At 46.7% G+C, this 23014-nt stretch overlaps 1 protein-coding gene across 1 annotated transcript in view; it reads left to right on the top strand.

Annotated features, from left to right (window-relative positions):
- The window catches only part of NECTIN1 (nectin cell adhesion molecule 1), a 108358-nt gene extending 85814 nt beyond the window's left edge, over positions 1-22544 (top strand). Inside the window, 4 exon segments of the mRNA XM_041125279.1 lie at positions 2325-2472; positions 4519-4606; positions 5101-5211; positions 18418-22544. Coding sequence (XP_040981213.1) covers positions 2325-2472; positions 4519-4606; positions 5101-5211; positions 18418-18636 — 566 coding nt within the window. The 3' untranslated portion in view covers positions 18637-22544.
- Positions 22545-23014: the final 470 nt, after the last annotated feature.

Here is a 23014-nt window from a genome sequence, read left to right as displayed (position 1 = left end):
GCATTTCTCCTTGTGCTCCTTCATTCTTTCCCTCTTCTCCTTACTGTCTTTACCCAGTGCCCTGTAGTTACCTCTCTTCTGCAAACTGATGGCTGCATTTTTTCCCCTCTTTAAAGTTTCCTGGCCCCTTTCCATTATTATACATCCCCATTCAAGTTCCTGGAGATTAATTTTCGCTTTATTTATTTTCCTTTCCCTCTTTCTCCTTCTGCCCCCCCCTTCCCCACACACATATACACACCTACTGATTTACAGCGGTAGCAGGAGGCTGATGTTCTCTGCTCGCTACCTGCCATCCAGAGAGCCATTAGTGGCCAATTCATCACGGAAATGCCCCAGCCAAAGTGACTGGAAGATTCTTTACAGTCGCCGTCCCTGCCACAATCTCTAATGCTGTCCGGGGGTTTGGACTGCAACCTGTCAGCTGTCTGCCTGAGCATGGCTGCAAGTGAGCTGTCTCAAGGCAGAAATATTATTTACAAGATAATGTGGCTTATGGAGAAGGGAAGAGAAAGAAAAGTGACTGCCACTGCCGAGGACAGTGGGGAGCAGAGCCTCACGTTCTGATGACTACGGCATCCTGCCACTCGAAGACACACAGCTCCGAGCTCTTAATTAAGGAACAGGGGAAGGCGGGGTTTGGGATGCTGACTGATGGAGGCTCTGAGGTATCCTTGCGAGGCAAGAGAAAACCAGGTTTGCATGGAAAGGGGTGGGGGATCAGCGTCAAGACAATTCCCACGACAAATTCTTCATTGGTAGCTACATCTTAGCATGGCGCAGGGAGTTCAAGTGTTTTGTACTGATACAGTAAACATGCCACTTCTCTGCTGTGCAATTTGTTGGTATTGACCAGAGAGGGGATTTCCCTGGGAAATGTTTATACACCTCAGTTCACTCCTGGATGACAGCAGCAAATCTGAAAGGTGAAGAAGGCTGGCTGTGAGGTGAGATCTGGGAATAGGCTGTTGGCAACGATTCAGCGCAGTCAGTTCTGCAATTGTACCTGGTACATGGGATTTCAGGGAGCCCAGCCTTCGAGCTGAGCAAGTGCTGAATCCATGGATGTAAGGTGGGAGTAAGTGGCAGATTTTTCACCCTGAAAAGTCCTGTAGAAGTTGTCCTATGTGGTTTGGGAATGTGTGCAGACATTTCATAACCATGCACACATGTAAAGTGGGTATAATTTTGAGGCCTTGGGGATCGGTAGTTTAGTGGAGATTCTGGCTACCACTATGATACCCAAACCCATAATTGTTGCAGAATAAGGTCCATATAGTCCAGTATCTGGTCTCCATGAGCAGCCAGTAGCCAGTACATTAAGAAAAGTACAAAAATTAGGTGTGACAGACAAGTTCTACAAAGCACCTTGTTCCCTCATTCCTGTCTCTCTCCCCTCCCCTGAATTTCTTTTCCTTCTCCTCCTCCTCCTTCTTCCTCCATTCCAATTATCTCCTTCTTTCATCACTGCCGGAGCTGTAAGTACAAAGTACCAATTAGCTAGTTTTCAAGTTTAATTAGGTTGGAAGGTAGAGCAAATTAAATCCTTTTATCGTACGTTTCAAAGCACTTTCCTATCAGGCCCGTGGGATAGGTTTCCTTTGAATGAGGTCCGCGTTAGTCACTGAGGAGCTGGCCCAGGTCACAGAGCTCTCCAGCCACGGAGCAAACAGGAGATGAAACGCAAGATATGATACATGTCCCCCTCACCCCTAAATCCTACACTCAGGGCATCTTTTTTGTAAGGTTTAGGGCTGCACATACCTCTGCTCCACCTCAATAAATTGAGCATTGGTCCTTAGCTCTTCTAAGACCTACGTTAATAGCAAAGCTCCCCTTCATTTCTACAGCGCCAGGAATTCAGTGAAGACACTGTGACAAAGCCCTGCAGAAGGCTTTCAAGATAGTTAAATAATATCAAGTAGCAGGTCCACATGAGTCCCTCTGCACCACATGGGGTGACTGCTTGGAGGCACCTTTATTCCCTAAACTCTTCTTTCTTCGAGGGCAGAAAAACAGATCCAGGAATAGCCACCTGATTTAAGGGGAAATTGCAGAATAGAGTAAGAAAGCGGTTAGCTCTTGAAGACACACTGGGCTGCAATTGTAGCCACAGATTCCTGTTTCTCTTGAGCTCTGACTACTATGTTTCAGTATGACCTGTGTCCCCCCACGAAGATGCCTGCACATGGCTACCTGAGACAATTTCAGAGCACGTTGGCATCTTTGCTCCTGGAGTCCCTGGTTGTACTGGCCATTGTGCCTCACCATTTGTGTTGTCTGATGCTCTAACCCTCCCTCCTGTGCTTCCCTGTGTGTTGCAGATAAGCCACTACCTCAGGGTGCCCCAGGAGGCATTATTGGGATCGTGGGAGGAGTCATTGCAGCAGCTCTCATCATCGGCGTGGCTGTCACCGTAATTATTGTCTACAGGCGGCAACAAAAGAACCGCACTGAAACGGAGAATGACCTGTAAGTAGCCCCAGGCTTGCAGAAGTACAGCACACTGATGGTACAGGTGCTATTGGATGGGGCAGCAGACAGAGAGCACTGCTGGCCTTTCTGCTACCTGCACACAAGAAAAGCTTGGCAGCAAACCATTTTTCCTGCCATTTCGTCCTGTCTGCGTCCCTCTGGCTCACTCCTCTGACTCTCTTCCCTTCCTTGGGGCCCGTAGTGCTTTCCATCCTGCTCTCTCCTATTTTTGAACTCTTATAGCAAGCCTTAAGTGGAAACTGAAGCACAATGATGCTCACCCAGATGCTGCTTTTGCTGTAGCATATCCTTGGACATGGTGCAGCTGCTCAGTGCCCCTCACCTCCAGTGGTTGGAGAGGATCCTATTCTTCCTTTTTCAAAGAAATGGCTTCAGGCTCCTGAATTAGACTGAATAACATTCTATCATCAGAGAGGGGTCTCTGGTAGACCCTGAGCACCTCTGAATGTATCCCAAAGAGTCCAGAAGGGTTTCACATCCACTCAGCATTCCAGTTTTGTACATATGGTGCCAGCCTGAAGACATGAACTCTGGCAATATGAGAGTAGGGAGAGGGGACCCCTGAGGGGCTCCTCTTTGACAGGTGCTTGCTTTTCTCTGCCCTACACTCTGCAGCACAGATCCCAGGCAGGGAATTTGGTGGTGTGGAGTTCAGTCTGTGCAGCATGAACAGAACCCTCTGCAGAAATATTTACCCTGGCCTCTTCCTGAAAAGCTCTATCTTGTCACTGTCTTTTCAAAAGAGCACCCCCGCTTCCTTCCCACCTCAAAGGGGACACATGAAAAGCCCAAAGGCTAGAGGTTGCTTTTATCTTCCACAACCCCCCACCTCATTGTTGTTACATCTTGGCCACATTTTGTGCTCCATTTAATCCCATTTGAGAGAGGGCATTGGAGGATAGGGGGAGAGGGAGGGAGAAGAACCGGAGAAAGTAGGAGGAGAGACAGAAAGGCACACAAACAAAAAAATAGCACCACAAGGTGAAATTGCATCAACAGCATTGGCTCTATGATACAGAGGCATTCAGACAATCCACTTCCCACAATGGCCCTCCTTGCAGACAGAGGGAAGAGCCACTTTAGATGAGAAAAGAAACACAATGGTGCCCTAGTCTGCAGAGGTGCTGCCTCTATTGTGGAGCCCGCTCCAATGCCTCCAAAAGTTAATAGCACTTCTATTCTTTGGAGCCATAAAGTCAATGTTTTGCAGAGCCTCGGGGACCCATTTTACTCTCCCCCTTACCCATACACTGTGGCCCTACACTGGAATCCATTGAGTTGCCAAGGAAAGTCGCCCATCTCAGAAGATCTGGTGAAGTTTGTACAGAGAGAAGGGAGGGGGGGACCCAGCTAATTAGTGGATCAGGGTTTTAATACGTTTTGTAAAAGGATTAGACACATCTGTGCATATGAACAGAATGTGCAGAGACAGTCTCTAGGCTAGGATTATAATGGCTGCCAATCCTTATGCTCTGGGGCAAAAGCTGATCCCCTGACTGGGGGGGGGTCAGGGATGAATGTCCCTGCATGGCATAGCATGTCTATGAGGAAGATTCAAACTCCTACTGGGAAGCCTGTGGCAGGGGTACCATTCCAAATAAGCTACCAAATTGGGGCTAACATTACCTTGTTGATTTGCAGTGACCACTGCCAGACACTTTCTGGTACCCTACAGCCATAAAATAAGCCACCTCCCATGGGCTGATTTGGAGCCATTCCAAAACAGTGCTGGGAGACAGGTATCCCAGCTGTACCCACGGGATCTGCAATCCGACATGGGGATTTGCTTGGAATTATGAACAGAATGCTAGGAGGGAGTTTATTTCTATTAACAATTCTAATTGGGGTGAGAAAGAGGGCACGGGGGGGCTACAGAGAATAATCTATATGATTATATTGGCAGCGCAGTGACAAACACAATCAAATCTTTGGCGCACGCAGGATCCGGCTTGTTATGACACATCAAAGCAAGCAGACCCCTTTCTCTTGCTCTCTAATCAGCAACCACTTCTTTATCTGCAGAATTGACTTGCCTCCATCCCACAAACCTGCCCCTCCACCAAAGAGGAAACAGGAGATGAAAAGCCACCTGACTGCAGAAGACATCCAGGTATGCCTTCCCAGCCCAGCTGCAAGTTCCTTCCTCTGACAAGGAAAACTGATTCCAAGCAGTGTCCACAGTGCCTAAATGTTGGAAAACAAGGTTTGCAAGAGCAAAGAATTCCGTGGCCTAAGTTTGAGGGGCAGAAAGTAAGGACTTGTCTGCCCAGAGTTCCCAAAGACTGGCACTAATTGAAAGCTATAATTTGGAACCTGCTTACTCCGTTTCATGGGGATTGAATTCCAAATGAGATGGTGTTCAGCTGGGCTCTTAGGTGTGAGGACTTTTCAGCATCCTCACTATCTTGAATGTCATGAGTGGTGTCAGAAAGAAAGACAGAGAACAGGAGGCAAGAAATATGGCGGGAGCAAGGGAGAAGGCAAGATGCACTGCCCTTCATGGTGTTATCTTGTGGTGGTGTCACCTGAAGTCAATGTTGCCCCAAGCTGTGACGAAGGATAGTACTTGCTCTTCTCATCCCTCTTCTCTCTCCTCTATTACAGGTTGTTCACTTAGACAACATGAAACACGGAGAGGAAATCCAGAAAATCCCTTTGCAGACTCCGTACTATGACATGGCAGCCACCGAGCCCTCTCCCTACACTGACAAACTGGTAAGGAGATCAGGGTGCTAATAATGCTGCCTGACCTCATCTTCACCCCCAGCCTCACTGCCTTTCACACAGGTTCTCTCACCCTATAAAATAAAAGACCCCCACCATCCAGTGGGGGCGAACAAGCACCCTTCACAGTCCAGGAGTATCCTCTCATGGAGGAAGGCAACCTCCACACTCTGATCTCAGCCCACCTCTCAAATACCACTGACCATAATTCACCACTTGCCCCTTTTGCCCTTTGTTTCTGTAGGTCCTAGAGCTGTGCCTTTATGGGTCATTGGACTGCCGCAACCTGTGGTAGTCTCATCTTTACATACATAAGAGAGCTAAGCCTACAAGCCAGCTATCCCACCCTGGTCACTCTCCACCTTCTGCAGTTGAGCCCCTATTAGATTTTGCAGCTGAATGAAGCAGCTCTCGAAGAGCACCGTGCTCTGCAGTGAAAGCTTCACAAAGCAATTTTCTGCAGGGCAGAGCGTGCCAGTATTTGGCTTTCTATTGACAACAAGGTCTTTAACCCTCTCTTTTTTGTGTGGATTTGTTCAGCCTCAGATAGGGAGATGCTAATGTGAGGCAGCAGCAGAGAGAGATTAAGGGTCAGGGAGAGATGTTAACAGCCATGCAGGAAAGGCTGGTTTTCAAGGAGTGAGGCTGAAGGAGGAAATGTTAGATTCAAGGGGCAAAGGCATAGGAAACAGAGAACAGGTAGGATTAGCGTCCTCCCTTTTTGAGAAAACAGAAAACCTTCCTCCTCTCATGCCTTGGACAATATCCTTTCCCTCCCTCACCCCGTGGCATTGGGCTGCTCCCCCCCCATCCTCCATGGGAGACGTAGGATCCCTATGTAAACGCTGCAGGTCTCTCTCAAACTCTTCCTCCACGAGGGGTGGTTCAGAACACTAAACACCAAGCCTGGTGCTTCTAGATCTCAGCAATGTGAACCCAGTCTTTTGAGAAAGCAATGTAAATATGAGCCCATACTAGAGTAATATTTTATGAACATAACTAATTATAACTCTCCCTCCTGTTCTTCCTGGTATGACCCTTTAATGTATATTTCTGTGCAGATAATAGAAGGACAGGGCCCAGTGGCCTTTAGCTAGCAGAAGTCTACAGCGATACAGATGCCGAGGGCATTGAAAATAAAAAGACACAGTGCCCTGCCGAGCTGTGTTGGTGTGATCCTATTTACCTCATCTTAGCTGAACATGGCTGATGTTCCTAAAGAAAAACTTCCCTTTGGAGCTGACCCTCAGTCCTGGGGCTTGTCTCCAGCTCTTTCTAATCCTTACTGAGTGATAGGTGAGTTTTAAATGAAACAAAGGATGCTAGAGCCAGATGGGCTGCTCTGTGGAAAGCATCTGAGCGCCGAATTTCAGGCAAGCAGGAGGATGGAGGAGCTCATTTCAGGAAATAACGAGCAGCCAGTTAATTAAGTGGCAGAGTTAGTGATGTGAGATGGGGCCTGATGGGTAGCTGCTCCGTAACCATGGGAACCGAGTTTGCTGCTCTCAATCCTGGTCTGAGAAGATGTATTTCTATGTCCCGTGCTTGGCACTCACTGCTCCTTACCCTGGTTTTAGCCAAGAGGTGAGGCACTGTGGAGACCTTATTTCATTTGGCCCATGAAGAAACTCCCTTAGCAGTCAGGATGCGGTGCCTGGGCGACGCAACCACTGCTGCCACAGCCATGCCCGCTCTTGGCACAATTAGGATTCTAGCACAGCAGTGAATTGGACCTGTCCTCTGGTCAGCTTGACTGGCAGTCCCTCTAAATGGTATCAGGCTCCCCCATCATGCAAACACACCATGCTTTGGCTTTTTGCCCCAGGAATGAGATGAGGCTTGCTCCCATTTCTTGCTAAATCACTGTATCCTTTGGGCAGGCAGCAAGCTATTCAAGTTCGTGACCGGCAAGGGGAAGAAGGGTGTCACTTTGATGCCTACGAGTGCTGGATTCTTCCCAGATAACAGAGGCAGTATGTACTGCCACCGCCAGGGCCAGGTGTGCATCACATTGCCCAGCCACGCTTTGCAAAGAAACCAGCTCTGGCCCTCCTCCCTGCAGGACCACTCACAGGCGTTGCAGAGGCCTCCTGTTCATGTCACACACATGCGCTTCCCTGCAGAGGGGGATGCTGAAGAGTGTCTGGGATAGCACTCGCATGGAAATCTTCAAGGAACCACAGCAGGGATAGCTGTAGTTACCAAAACCAGCACACAGCTCAGGCCCAGTAACCACACTCCGACGGCGTGCTGAGGGACTGACTGACCAAGGCAAGCTAGACCTGCACAGTCCTTTGCCTGAGAGATGGGTCAGTTGGAGGATGAGGAGGGAAGCACATTCCCCTTCAGCTTCTCTGGGTCTCTGCCAACCTCACTTTGATACAGCCCCCCTGCCACTCTATTCAGACACAGATGTAGGCAGCTGGTCTGTTGTATATATGGTTCTGGGATCCTTTAAAGGGGAAGGCACAAAAGAAAGGCAAGATATTCTTGTTCTGCTTGTACTTCATGTGGAGATTTGATTTGGGAGCGTAGTGAAGAAGATGAGAGTTGAAGGGAATGGATTCTGCAGGAAAATGGGGCGGGTGCATTCAGCTTCAAATGAATTGTGCAAAACCTCGTAATTTGGGATAAACTAGATATATCACAAGATGGCATGAAAGCCACTGCCTGGGTTGACAATTTCACAGCACTAGAATGGGAGTCAGAAAGTGATTAGAGATGGCAAAGAGCGAGGGAGGGGGAAATGGGAGAGGTGCCAGGAGAAAATAAAAGAGGCAGGTGGAGGAGGAATCCACAAAGAGGGTGTGCAGGTATGTGTGTGTGGATGTGTGCAGATGAGTGCTGGCAGGGGACCAGGCGAAGGGAAGAGGCTGGGGCATGTCTGCAGGGACAAGATACCTGCAGAAGGGAGCAGGGTTGGGCCCTGTGTTGGAGGCTACAAATGAATATGTATGTTTATGTGTTGCAAACTATGGGAAAGATAACATGAAGCTGACAGCACAGAAATATGCAAGGACAGTGTAGTGGACAATTAAGGGTACAGAAGTGAGCAAAGGGGTGATGGGATTGCCTGCAGCATTTGTTTCTGAGCTCTTGTGAGGTAAAGCTTTGGTTTATGTGAGGATATCTAGGCAGGAGTGAATGGGATGGAAAGGTGAGTGTGTGTTTCAGATAACACCTACAAAGACTAGACATGTCTGAGAGTGCCCGTACCCGTGTGTGTCAGCGCGCAGAGTAACGTGTGTAGGTAAAAGCAGAGGTGTGCTCTGCATGCACGTGGCAGTGCCTATGTGTGATGTAGAAGCTGTGCGTTTGTGTGTGAGAGAGGTGGAGGTACAAGTGCATGTAGGAGCAGAAGTATGATTAGTGTATATGTCAGCAATACCTATTTGCACAGGTAGAAGAGAAAATTTTGTTGCTGCAGACAGCAAAATAATTCCTTTCGGTTTACAGGGCAATTACCAGGGTGCTGATGCTGATGATTTACACAGAGCGCTTGCATGTGGCAGTGCTAGACCTTGTATACAAGTCACATTATTGATATTGTAATAAATTCTACTCCAAACAAGCAGCAGGGAGCAGGAGCAAGCCCAAGAGTGGCAGAAAGCAGGGGAGCTCCATGGAGAAAACACCTCCAGTGGGAAGGAAGTACTATTTTGTAGAGGAGTGAGGCAAAGTAGGCAGGAGAGGAATGAGGAGGTAAAGACAGTCTGCCTTTCTCTGGGACTAGAGGAGGTACTGAGATACAAAGTTCAGGGAGAAAGAGTTCTGCAGGGCATAGGTTTGGGTTTGAGGCTGGAGCTGTCATTACTAATTTTCTTAAATATCCATAGACACTCAGTCTTGGTCCAGACACAAAATAGAGAGGCCATAGGATACACAGCTTTCATGCCAATAACTTGCCACTGCCACCTGGTCACCCCCCGCAAGGGCAGGACAGAGGGCAACCTCAAACCGCCTGGTCCTCCAGTGTCTAGCTTCGCTGAGCAGCACGGGGAACTGGACACTGGAAATGCCGCTGCAGCCATGTTTCCCTTTCCCCTCATCCCCGTGGCTGAGGGGCACTGTCAGAGCGCCAAACCCTGCTACAGAACAGCGCAGCAGTCAGAGATAATCACTGACTGAATAACCCCTTCCAGCAACAGGAACTAAACCAGCTTATTACAGGGCTAAAAACTTCTGAAAATGGCTCTGCCACAGCTGGTACTTGGCTGAGGACACTTCCAAACAGAGAGAGAAGAGAAACATTTTCAAATTAAACACCTTTTGCATAATTGCCACGTGATGGAGTCATTTTGGAAAGGGGATAGAGAAATTGGAAAGCTCTTTCAGTTGGAAGAGACAACTCTCTCCTCTCAGAGAGGCTTAGCAGATGCTTGGCTAATGCTGACACGGAAAACAGGCCCAAAAGCAAGTGCTAAAGAAACTCCACAGGGCAAGTAGCCAGGGTATCCCCCAATACCTTGGCTACTGACACCAGGGCTCCTCCTGGTGACTCATTTTCCCAACTGAGGAGTGAAGTTTCCAGGCAATCCTGCCTTCCAGGTTTCTCTGACCATTATTATTTGCAAAGCATGAAAGATGTCTGGGTAGGAATGATCAGACAAATTGGATAATATTCCATTCATGCAGTTCTTGCTGATAAGCCACCTTAGTAAGGGAATACCCATAAATATTTTCATGCCAAAGAAGGATGCTTTTAGCATCTATTAGATGTTATTACAACGACAAAAATCACGCTGCATAGTTAATCTGCAGTAGCGTACTGTGCAGTCAGCCTTGTGTTAAAATGTAGCACTTAAGAACTCTGCAGCCCCCATGCTAGGGCAAAACAACAGTATTGGCTAAGCAGTGTCATTTCCCTATGATAATGCGTCTGCTGCAAACCTGCCCTTGGAGCTATGGCTTTGAAGCCATTCCCTCCAGGCATCTCCTTCCCAATACCCCAAATTCAAGCCTTCCACATGATTTTCACTCACAGCCCCAACCCTGCGTTTGCCTCCAGTGTGCTGCAATGAACCCTAAATTCCTGGGTCAGAACTGACAGGTCAGGTATCCAATAAGGCTTGAATTCACTGAACCACCCCGGCTAAGGAAAATGCTGATCCCAGAGGGGCTGATGGGAATATCAGAGCAGCGAGATGCTGCTGGGAGCAGCCCCAGTAAAAGGGGCAGATGGGGCAGTTGCTGGGAGTGCTGCCAACCCGGGCTGAGTCACTCAGCTCAGTGGTGGATACGGGGAGCAGTGCCATCGGGACCTTTGCTTTTATTTGGGATTTTACCTGACTGATTGTTCATTACCTCCCTACCTCCCTCTTCTTAACTGTTTTTTCTTCCTCCCCCTTCTTCTTTCTCCCTCCACCCTTCACACACTCCCTCTCCCGTCTCATTCACTCACTCCCCACCTTCTGCACGGTTCCTGTGTTCTCACTCCCCCCACTTCAACCCCAATTCCTCCCTCCTGTGTCCCCACCGCCTTGCTGCTCTCTTCTCTCCAGAACTCTGGCAACAAGGACTGTGATGTCCACTATGCAGAGCTGGACACTTCCGCTCTGGCCTCGTCACCCAGTCCTCGGACTTCCATCCATGCTGGCGGAGACCTAGTCGAGTATGCAACCATCCAGCCCAACTTACGCTAGCGCATGTCACTCTAGGCCCTTTCCCCTCAGATTCTGGCCTCAAGGTACATGATCACACTCTGCCTTTCTCACTGCACCGCTCTGAAGTCAGTGCTCCCCCTCTGCATCTCCTCCCCTTCTTGTGGAGTGGCCCCTATGCATCCAGTCTGTCCTTGTCCCCACTCCCTCCACCTCCTGCATGCCGCCCACGATGGCTGCTCTCTTTGCTACCCTTATTTCTGGGGGTGCTGACAGGAATGCCTCTGCCTTGTCTTGCCTTCTGTGCATGCTCTTTGCAGTGTTTTCCTTTGCTTTCTACAGTGAGGTGAGGCATGTGGGAGGGGGAAAGGGTTAATGGCTTTGTTTCAGAACAGGGGTCTGCCCCCTCTGCAGTCAGTGTGGCTGGAGACACAGGGAGAAATGAGGTGGGTTTGAAGGGTACAGCTCTCGGTGTGGGATTTGGTTTGGGGAATTTTTGTAAGGCTCAGCAGCACGAAGCAGAGCAGCAATACTAGGATGTGCAGAAGCTGAAGCCAAAAACCTCATGGAGATGTTAAGAGGGCTTTTCCAAGCTAGTCAGTACGAGAAGGGGAAGGAAAGAGAAGGGGACTGATAGAAAAAAAAGAAGAGTTTTCGTGCATGGAAGCAACTATAGTTAAGATGGAGCATATGTGCATGTGTGAAAGAACAATGTGGGAGGGTATGTGGGAGAATACAGGAACACATAAAGGTTCCTGCACCTGAAAGAGTCAGTAAATAAGAGACAGTCAGAGAGGGATCACATATGCAAAAATAAAAAAGCTTGCCTTGCGTGAGGTTGGTACAGACAGCATGTTTGAGACAGAGGGAGAAAGGTTATTTTCTTTGGTGCTCTCCTTCTCAGATTAGAGACCACACCTGACTGTTTCCCTGTTCTGTTGTTTTTCTGACCACTTGACTGGTCACCAAGCTCCTTTAAGCTCAGGGCCTGTGGTAGGGCTGATTAGGCCTCAGCTTGCATTTAAACCTACAAGTGGTTCTGGACCATCTCTTAGCTACCAGTGACACTTTGAAATGGAATGGTGTTTGCAGAAGAAAGAGGTGTCTTCAGCTCCTCTTACATTCCCTTACCCTATAATCATACCCTTTCTCAGGTATTAAAGCCACCAGGTCTCTCTCTGAAAGGGAGGCAACTCTCCCTTCCCATCCCACAGGATATTTGCTAGGTGATGCCAAGAGTTGTTGGCCAAGGAGATGCTATTCTCAGCCCCCTCCTTGCCTATAACTCTCCTTCAGTCCTGTGTATTCCCCCCAAGTTGTGGTGACTGCAGCTTTTGCCTTAGAATCATAGAATCATTTAAGTTGGAAAAGACCTTTAAACATTGCTCCTTCCCCTTTATTTTGCTGCCTTTTATATTGGAGGAAGGGGCTGTGGGTTTAATGGGGCTACAGCCCCACAGGGATACTCAACAAAGAGGTGCAGAGACGGGTGTGGAGACAAGGAAGAAAGCAAAGGGAGACACGAGGTGCTTTGCAGATCACCGAATCCATCCCAGGTCACCTAGATCATAGATCATAGATCAGAGGTGGCACACAGAGAAGCAGCAACCTGGGGATGGAGAGGGGTAATTTGCAGAAGAAGATAAAGGACAAGGGCATTGGATCCTTGGGAAGGAGGGAAATAGCTCTTTGCAGGAGGATAAACAGGAGAAAAATGGCATTTTTTAAAAAGTCCCAGTGGACTGTCCCATTGATTAGTGCCTCCCTGCAGACTAGGAACATCTGTGCTAACAGGTGGGCGAAGGTGGAGCAGAAACAGCGGGGTAGGTGGTGTGCAATGGGTTAGTTCAGTTTGCCTTTATCCCCATGGTCCCTGGTTTTCCTGTGTTGGAAGCAGCCCTGTAGTTCCCTTGCTGTAGCAAAAGCCTTCCTAGGTAAGTGTCTGCAGCAGGCCTGGCCCGGACCAGAATGGTAACCTCTCTCTTGCGGTGTCTCACCCACCCCTGCTCCCAGAATGAGGATCAAGGTCTTCGTAGACGTAACGAGCGAGAGTGGACAGTAAGTTTTGGATTGGTTTGGATTTCTTTTCTCCATTTGGTGGTGGGGTCTGTTTATCACTGGAGAGAGGAGCTGATCAGCTCCCAGGCACCTGCCTGCCTGTCACCAACAGGCAGCAGCATGCCAGCCTTATGCACACACAGAGAGAGGATGAAAATGCCAACCTAGAGGAAGATGTGGTTGAAAGCAACCACCATCCCTTATGCCTTCACCTCCAGCTCCCAACAGTTTCTTGGGCTGCACTGGAGGACACTCCCACTGCTACAAACAAGGCAAGCACTCCCTAATCCATCTTGGGAGGTCTTGCCTTCTCCTCCCTGGGGTGGGAGATTTTTATTGTGAGCAAAAGGACAGTAATCCTCCAAATCCAAATTTGGAAATCCTCCCAGTTTCTCTGAAGTAAAAATAAAGCCAGTCATACGGTGCTTTGAAGGTGTAATCTCACCACCACAAATTCTCCCTGCTAAGAGACACCACAGATCAGGACAATTTTTTTTAAATGCTTTTTAAATTATTTCCTCCCCCTTCACCTCCCCACACTCCTGCTCTCAGTTTTGTTTGGGAATTTCTCGTCCCTGTTACAGCAAGAACAGGTCAAAATCATGAGACTTGCACCAAGATCCCAGCAAATTAGTGGCCAGGGTTCAGGTTCCCAGCTCTGCACCAGTTACAGATTTGGTGCAGTCTAAGCTGGGGATGTTGGAGAACCATCAAATGTAGCAGCCTTGACTCAGTTCCCAGTTGCCACATTTCCTTCCTCTCAAAACCAAGGTTGCCTGAATACCCCCTCACGTCAATAGCCCCATTTCCAATTTTCAGAGAAATACAACAAAGAACTAAGGTGTCTCCTTATTAGTTTCCCATTTGTAAATGAGGATAAAACAGCCCTGCCCTAACTCCAAAAGGGTAGAGAAAAGGACTCAGGAGGGAAAGAGCAAGGAGGGCAATGCTTAAGATTATTGATGGTCTAAGATGCTATAGGAATGCAGAACAGGTACGTACTATAGACAGCAAGAGTTAAAAGCATGCTATAAGAAGTAATGCAACTTTATGAGCAAGTTTTCTGCATAAGTAATACTTGCATGCTGAGTGCATCCATCATCATAGGTGTTTGCCGTATATTTCGTAAATTTCAGTGTTCCTCATGCTCAAGCTTTTCTTTTTCTGAACACAGGGGCAAGTCCCTCTGTCCCACTTGCCCTCAGTTTTGTCCCCGCAGCATTCCACCACTCCTAAGAGCAAGCTCAGGACCACTGGTATCTGCTCATCCCTGATACGTCAATATTTGTTCTTTACTCAGGACACTGTTTATTCTGGGAGCTCCCTCATAGATAAGGTGTCAAACAGAGCAGGAGCATGCCAGAAGATACCTAAAGTTGCAGCCATACTTGGAAGATGAAAAGCAGCCTGTAAATGCTGAGTAGGGAGTTTAGAAACAGGGAGGGGAAGAGGCGAGGCTCCCAACACCATGATTAAATGCTTCTTATTTTTGGTTCCTGTTATATTTTCTATCTTCCAACACCTACATCCTCTCCACTGACTGGTCTGCAGTATGACAACAGTCTTCTGTTGCTGTCACTCAACTAAACTACTTCTTACTGTCCATCAGCCTGTGTTGCATCCCAAAATTCAAAACCAACTGATGGAGAGGGTCAGGGTAGTGGCAGCCCAAAGTTTGAACAGTTTTGAACAGCAGGGACTTTTCCCGGCCAGGGAAGAGGTTAACACATCCGTTAAGTGCATGAATGTGCACTGTGTTTGCTTTGAGTTTGGCCAAGCAGAGAAAACCACCCTACTTGTGTTTGTGAGCCATGCTGCAAGACTAAAGATAAATTTAAGCTGCATGAGAGCTTATTAGTTGGCTCTTGAGCTTTTGAGCAGTAGCAGAAACCACAGTCCTCCATAGCAATATCTGTCCAGCTCTCACGTAAGAGTCTTCAAATATTCCAGAGACTATAGCAGAGAAATCCTCAGGACCCTGAGAAGGAGTTTTTCACTTTCAGACCAGTAAGAACTCATTATTTCAGGATGATTAAAAGTATAGGATATGGTCAGATTGGAGGGAAAGCTGCCTGCAGCACACCTAGTTTTACCAAAGAGATGATCTGCGAATAGAAGAAAAGCTGGAGACAGGTGTATAGGGGATGGAGAAGGGTTGAGGGGAAGTCATGGCAGAAAGGAAAGCTCTCTAATTCAATCAAATACAGGCTGTTTAAAGGTAATCTGCCAGGCTGTCTGAAACAGATAGATTGCTGACATCCCCTTTAATCAAGCTCTTGAAAATAAAAGTGAGAGGGGAGGATGTAACCCAGATAATGAAGAATTGCATGGAGTCATGCTGGAAACAAAGGCAAGTGGGAGAAGTCAGGTGGGGCAAAGTGGCAGAATTTTGTGCCAGTTCAATTTAATTAGTTCATTATCCCTAATTTAATTTCAAAGTTTGTTAAAGATAAATTAGATTTGGGAAAAGTCACAGTGGGACTGGGGAAGGAAGTCAAAGGGCACTGGCTGCGAAATATGTTAAAAAAACATCAGGCTGATTTTGTTCTCTTCCCTTTTGCTACTTAGAAATGAGATCAGGGAACAAAGCCAGAGCAATGTGACTCCTGGCTTCGCATGCTGAAGAAAGGTGAAAGGAGACAGGGAAGTCTCTTCCTTTGACCCTGATGCTGGCATTCTCCAGCTGCCCTGCTCTGGCCCCACTCCCACCTGTGAGAAGTGAGCACTGCCCAGAAAGAAAAGAAGAACTTGTTCATACTCACCTGGCCAAATAGAAGTGCTGACAAAAATCACACTTATTTTCTCTAGCTCTACTTCATGGATGCTTTTTTCACGCCCACATTAACTGATAGATAAACAGAAAGAACTATGCTTTGCTGACCCTGTATACTGTCAATAGGCAGCCCATAAAATAGTATCTCATGACCCTTTCTCCTTCTTTCAGTGTTAGATGATAGCACCCAGCTCAATTTACATAAGATGTCTACTCTGTTAACTGAGAATCTCTTTCCTATTAGGCCTTTCTGTCTATTAGACATTTTGAGGGCACATATTAGTATGAAGTCCTATGCTTTTCTGTTGCATGCTCAAAAAGCATATAAATCTACCCTCTCATTTAATTGATAATAGATTGCTAGTCTTGCTAAGAGACATTCTTGCCTGCTACATCTTACTAAATTTCAGTCATTGAGACAACTTCCCTGTCAGGTTAGCTTTATCCAGAAAGTTGAGCTATCAATTAATGACTTACCTTTATAAAGCAGGAGGAGAGCACGGCTAATACTTTTATTCCCCTTGCAGGTGTGGAAAGGAGTTCTGTTGTGTTTGAGAGTAGATTATACAGGGAGGGAACCTTTCCACATTCTGTGCTGGCTAACACTCTCCCTAGCTCTTAGCCCTTCTTTGTCCCTTTTTATCAGCTGGTGCAATCAGAAGAATAGCAAACAGCTGTTCTTTATTCCCTGCTTCCCTTATGGTATGGATCCCTGTTTATGCTATATAATTTAAGTGAAGATAACTGTTTCCAGGCTTAAAGTATGTGTTGCCACAGCCTGCCTAGTTTTCCAGCCACAAAGTTGTGTGTGGTACAGTGTAAATCTGAGTCTTGAACTCTCTAGAGGCCTAAACTTTCCATGTAAATATAGCTCCCACCTGGGAATGGGAGAGCTGTGAGTCAGGGCTGCCTAAAGCAGCTAGGAGGAGATTGTAGGGGTTAAGGTAGAGTTAGTGAAGTTTCCTCATGTCGCCTGGTTTGGGTTCTTCCAGTCAAACAGCTACAATGCTGCATAGCACCTCTCCACCTTTTCACTTTGCAATTAAAAGCCAGAAGTGGACAAAAAACCTCATGAGGTAGCTGTGGGAATGGCCCACCTGAATTTCAGGTACCAGTGCAGCAATTCTAAATAGAGGGGGCCTAGACCCTACTATTCTTTGCTATCTGGCCAGTCAAGATCACTTTAAAAAGCTTGAGCAGTGGGATATACAGTTTTGCCAAGGAAAGGGAAATGAAAATCAAATTGACCTTAGTATTGCTGCTGTTTTCCTGGTGCTAAGACAAACGATCCATCCTCTAGCACCCTTCGGTGCTCTTAGCAAGGCTGTTCCTGAAACTGCCTTAAGATGGTGCAGCCCTTCAACTTGCTTGTTGCCTCTTCTAGCAGTCTGAACCATCAATAAATTATCGTGGACACTGTTTTCTATATGATTTTTTTAAGTGTCCTGGTGAAATATTTATCCAGGAACAGGCAGCAGATGAGCAGAGTAGATTGTTCTGTTCCTTCAGGCATTTTCTCCTGAGGGTCAAATCCTTGTCCTTTCCACTAAACCGACTGTTTCTGGTATTTTGAAAGAGAACAAGGAAGGACTCAAGGGCAAGTTACTTGCTTCAACCAGCCCCAGTTCAAACCACAGGCATAGAAGGTGATTGCCAGTGCATTTGCTCTCTCTTAGAGAAGAGATTAGCCCATAATGTGGGTTGACTTTAAAGACCAAAAGCACGGTCCTCGCTAGATGTCCCTCCTGCTTGGGTCATCATGCGGGGCTTCAAACTGGAGGAAAGAGCTTGTGTGCAGGGAGGAATCCTTCCCATCTGCTGCCACCCTCTGGGGAGCCAGGGTCCTGGGCTGTGGGAAAGCTCTGCACTCCTCTGAGCTTGCACAGCCGTGCCCCGCAGGAGCACCAGGAGAGCGGGGGGGATCTCTGTCTTCTTGTTGCTGTTGTTTTTGTGGAGCTTTGTGGGAGAAAAAAGGTCTCTGCGATTTTTGCACTCGAACAAGCAGTTTTTCATCAGTATTGCTTGCCACACCTCTGCAAAATTATCTCAATAGAAATCAAAGCACTTTGGACTCCGAGGGGTTTTCATTCAATTCGGCACTTAAAGAGGAGGAATCAGATATTGCAAAGCATCCATGAGAATACACTCCATCAGAGGGAAGATCGTGGGACCACAGAGCCGTCTCAATCTTGCGAGTGCTTTATATTCTCTGTAGATGATTTGACTCACAAAACTGGCCCCAAGGCTTTCAGTGGAACTGCTCGCATAGGTAAAGCTTAGCACATGCACTTCTATCTACTAGGTAAACATTAGACACGATAACCTATTTTGCCTCCAAAGTCCCTGGTCCGACACATGTGCCCTTTAAATAATAGAGCATGAGCCTGGATTAGATTGATGATGCATACAGGCACTGCTTTTTCAAAACTCAGGTGTGGAAGAGTTAGGAAGATTGAAAATAAACTGTCCTTTCTTGGCCAGCCGCTTATTTTATCCAGAGAGGCAGAGCATTTACAAGCAAGTGGGAAACCATGCAAAATCTATACATATTCATCAGCAATACGGGTATATCAGGAAATGAGACAAAAATTTTGAAATGTGAGGCTTTATTACCTGGGTTTCTACTTTTCTGAAGCAGTAAGCAGAACTATTTAATTTTCCATCCTAATTGTTATATGTATGTCTCAGGAAGGATCTGAAGAGTTGTACATTTTATGGCCAATGATCCCAGAGTTTTCACCCATTGACTTTTGTCTCTACTTACAGAACTTTGGAAAGTGTCACTCAGAGATATCGAATGCGAGTGATTACCTGACCCGCTGTTACTCACATGAAGATCGATATCTGGAGAAGATCCCTCATGTCTATACCCCCTTGTCAGACCTCCCACGAGATCTTTATCCTCATCATTCTGACATCTCCTTCTGCTGCCCACCTCCCGGTTCCCGGGCTCCTTACATCTGTCCTAAGGAACAGTATGTTTAAAGTGTCAACAAAGCAAAAAGAAGAAGCTAATGTTTTTCACTTCTCCTGACCCTGTCGCTCAACAGCCAAGGCCTTTTAGATCCCCCCTTTGCCATTGCTTATTTTATTTATTGATTTTTAAATTTTGGTGCAATTGTAATTGACATAATTAGGTTAAGTATCTGCCTGGCTTGCTAATGCTCAAGGGAACACTCTGCCTTCGCCCACGTCTCATTCAGTACTTGCATCTTTCTTTTCTCATCCTGGCCCTCCTGTATCAAGCTGGCTATCTGTGTGCATGCATATGTGGGTGACAGCTGCCCTGTGTTGGATGGGATTTGCCCAACCTGATTAAATGTCCGTAGGTTCCCTTGTGTCAATCTCTACACTGTTTGCACCAGACTAGCTGGGTGTGGATTCTTCACCGCCCTTGTTACAGCTTGTGTGAAGTTTTACAGCACAGCCAGTGCTCAAATCTGAGGCTGTAGTGGGGGTTTTATTCCCTCCTTTGGAGAAATTTGTTTGCCCCTCAGCAGTGCGGATAGGAAATCCCTGTTGTAAAGAGCTAAACAGCCAAGATTGCAGAACCAAACAGTAAGATGCTTATAATGAAAGATGCTCAAAACCAACCCAAGAATCAAGGAAAGGGTTTGGTTTAGGGGTTTAGTTTCTGTCCTTTTTCCCTCCTGCTCCCACTCCCAATCTCTTGGATTGACTCTTTTAAATCCAGATGGCATGGGGACGTATTTTGAAGCCGATACATTTGGAGAAAGCATTCTTTAAACATCTTATAACCTGAAACCCATAGGGGAAAAAAATTAGAAAGGAAAACATTCTCTCTAATTTTCCTTTTCAAAGCCTAACATGACCCCCCCACTAGCTTTCCCCCTCTTTTCCTTGCATCTGTTGATTGGAATTTTAAAATGAACTCAGGCAGCATATAAAGAATAAATCATTATTTCAGGTAATCTTTTTGCTCTTAATGAAGGATAAAAGCCAATAGAGGAATCTGGCCTATTAACTTTTTTTAAAGCATCTTAGTTTTGGGACTACAAATTTTTTGATATTGGAATGCGTGTGGGTGTGTAAATCCAAATGTGTACATTCCTGTGACCACAAAGTGTTTTAGAGAAGGGAATTTATTTCCACATCACATTTGTGTTCACTTGTATTAGAGGAAAAATAAGTATATATACACTTAAATGTATATAAAAGCAAAGAAGAGGAAGAGGAGAAAAAGGAATGAACATCCTGTATAAGAGCTTGGTTTCAAGGATAACTTTCATCTGTTTCACCAGGTATGGCATAGAAGAGATGACGGCTGGGACAGTTCTGAACAAGGGGATATGCCTTCCTGGCGAATGGGCATTTACTTTCCTTTGTCTCGGGTTGGGTATTTGGCATTCTGCAGACATTGCACACTCAGGAAAAAACGAGGATGTTTGAGCAAAGTGCATGTGGGAGGGAGAAGTGGGGACCGCACCATTATCTTGCTGCCCGGATACCAAACAACGTTTCAGTGTGACTTGTACAAATGAGAAGTGAAGATACCATCAAGATGAAAGCCTCCCTGTAAGAGGAGGTATGAATACCGCGTTGGATGCTACCAGCCCAGCTCCTGCCATGCCACACAGACTAAGGCACCATTTTATTTTTGTATATCTGAATCTAAACAGCTATAGTTGTTCTATGCACTTCTGTGTTCCCATCACCTAGGGTAGCCTCAAGACTCACCCTGCTTTTCCCTCTTCCTCCACAGAGAAGCACATCTGTGTTCACACTACCTCGTGGATTCCCTGCAGGCTAATAAATAGATCTGTATATAAGAGAGAAGTTAATACTTCAGTTAGTTAAGCAATATAGCACTGTGTGAGGATGATGCCACAAGCATGGATCCCCCTGGGCCCTTGCACGGCATAAAACACACCCTTGTAGAACCAGCTCTTCCCACCCCTCTTCCCCTGCTTCTCCAGTACATGTTGCCACTTCGTGCTTTGTGGAGACACCACGGTAGCTGGTCACAAGGACAAGATTTCTTCTCTGTGGTGGAAAATCGCTGCGCAATGTGGGGAGGTGGTTTCCTGCTGGGAGGTGGTTTCCCACTAGATTGACAGGTTGTTATATCAGCTAGGTGACCCGGCTCTGCTTGACTGGGTGTGGTGTGGATGAAAGGGCACTGATGCATCTCTTGGCCAAGCTGAAATGGCCAGTACCTCTAACAGGCATAGCAGCTATCATATGTGCTGGACCATGGAGTGTTCTCATTCCCAGAGGATCAAGGGACTATACAGATGTAGCCTTAGAGCATTAAACACAGCTTTTCCAACGCCATCCTTTTGGTCTTGACTGATGGAACCCTTTTTGGAGTCATTTGGATTCACATTTCCTCTGCCAGTCTCCAGAGAATTCAGCCAGTCATTTCCTTACAAAACGGACTCAAGTGCTATGTGTCTTGATGCAGATAATTTATTTCTTTCTCTTTTTTTCTTGTCAACATACCTTGGGGTACTTTCTGGTTACCACAGAGCTGGAAATTGGGTGTGCTCTGAACTGAAGCCACAGCCAACACATTCACCCCAGCAAGGGAACCATGCTTTGGAATCTGCCTTTGGGTCACTCTGTTTGGAAAGGTGATCAGGTGCTGGAGAACCCAGGGGTCTCTGAGATCCTAGAATCAACCCAGCATCACTTACCATGGAGGAAAAGCAAGCACGGTACACGCTTCCTTATTTGCATGCCTGTAATAGCAGGATGCTGCCTGCACAGTGGCAATTAAAGTAAATTTGATTTGGAGCCTTCTCCTGATGCAGTTTCAGACAGATCTAAGAATTTAAATAAGTGGAATATGGTCAGGTCTTCAAATACATAAGGAAACAAGCTAGACAAAATGGTTGTTTGCCAGAGGAGGCAGAGAACTTGTTGCAGGTGGTTTTCTCTGCTGCCCGTGGCTGGAGGGATGATGCTTTGATGAGGAAGGGGAAGGCAGAGATACAGGCTGCGGCATTACAGAGAACCTCTAGTTGCCTTGTGCAGCTTTGCAATTGAGCCACAGAAGACTGCCACAAAGGGTTTTACTGTGCTTTTCAGCAAAGGGAAAGGATTTTCAATCCTCCTTAGAAAGGGAAAAAGCAAGAAAAGCCAAATTCAAAGCAGTAGTTCAACTTAGTCCAGCACATATATTAAGCTTAGCAATGTCTTGGTTCTCTTTGCCTCTTAACATTCTCTCTTCTCTTTAAGAACTGGCTTGGTCTCAAAAATATAGCAAAAGAGAATCTCCACAAACCACCAAATTCCCTTGTACCCTAGGAAGAGGGGGAAAACCCCCAAAGAAAAACCCTGCAGAAAGAGGCAGGGAGGTTCAAGTCCATTGTTTCGGTTTTACAAAGCAGCATTTAGAAATGGTTCTGATGCAGGGCTCTTATTCCTCCCTCCCCTTCTGTACAGTTGCACAATGTTTGCGTAATGGCTATTTCCAAACTTTGCTGCACCTGTTGCCACGGGCTTAACACTAGCTTTGCTACATGATAAGGCTACCCATGCCTGCACTGACCTCACAGGTGCAGAAATCCTGCTGCAGAAATGCTAATGAGAGGTGTTCCCCTCCTGCCATGGTGCAAAATGATTTTAAAAGATCCCTTCTTTGGGAACAGAGCTATCCAGTAAGGTTGTTGGGGGTAGATTGCTGAACAAGTTGAACAGGAAACTGGTCGATGGCGATCATGTGTCCAGTGGGCTAGCAGTATATGGGAGGAACTGGTGTTTTATTTCTGTCTCTTACTGGTGTGAGACATGAAGCCATTCTTCCTGTTACTGGGGTGAAATGTCATAATTTCTGTTCCATATATTGGTGGCACTGACACAAGAGCTCTTGCAGATGGAAAAGACTGATCACAGAACTTAAATAAAAGTGAACTGAAGAGTTATAACAACTTCTCTTATAGCTGTGAAATTTGTGTGAGGTGCTTCATCTCTTCCTTTCTCCCAGTGCTGACTGCTTCCTGAGTTGTTCACTACATCTATTACCCCTTGCACATTCAGACCCCAAAAATGTACACATGTGCACATGCACTCCTGCTTTTGCACTGAGCCCCAGGAGTTACTGGCTAAATTCTGCTGCTTGCAAACGCTGTCCTCAGGACTAGATAAACCCTCCTTTCATGTTGCATCCTTCACCGTCTGCAGCAGTGATGGGGACATGAGACTTAAACAGAGGAGCAGTGTTCAGGTGACCTGCAAGGCAATGCCTGGTGTGCTTTACTACTATAGCTCTGCCCTCAGAGCAACACAGATGTAGTTATGATGCCCAAATGTTCTATGGGAGATGCCTCTTTCAGTTAATTCATTTTACCTTTCAGCTTTCTGGGAAGCCTCCTCCCAGTTTCCCTGAGCAAGTGGGTGG

This window comes from Aquila chrysaetos, chromosome 8 (genome assembly GCF_900496995.4).
Source record: "Aquila chrysaetos chrysaetos chromosome 8, bAquChr1.4, whole genome shotgun sequence".
Lineage (NCBI taxonomy): Eukaryota > Metazoa > Chordata > Aves > Accipitriformes > Accipitridae > Aquila > Aquila chrysaetos.
Note: the sequence above shows the minus strand (reverse complement) of the source record. Positions and strands in the feature narration are given on the sequence as shown.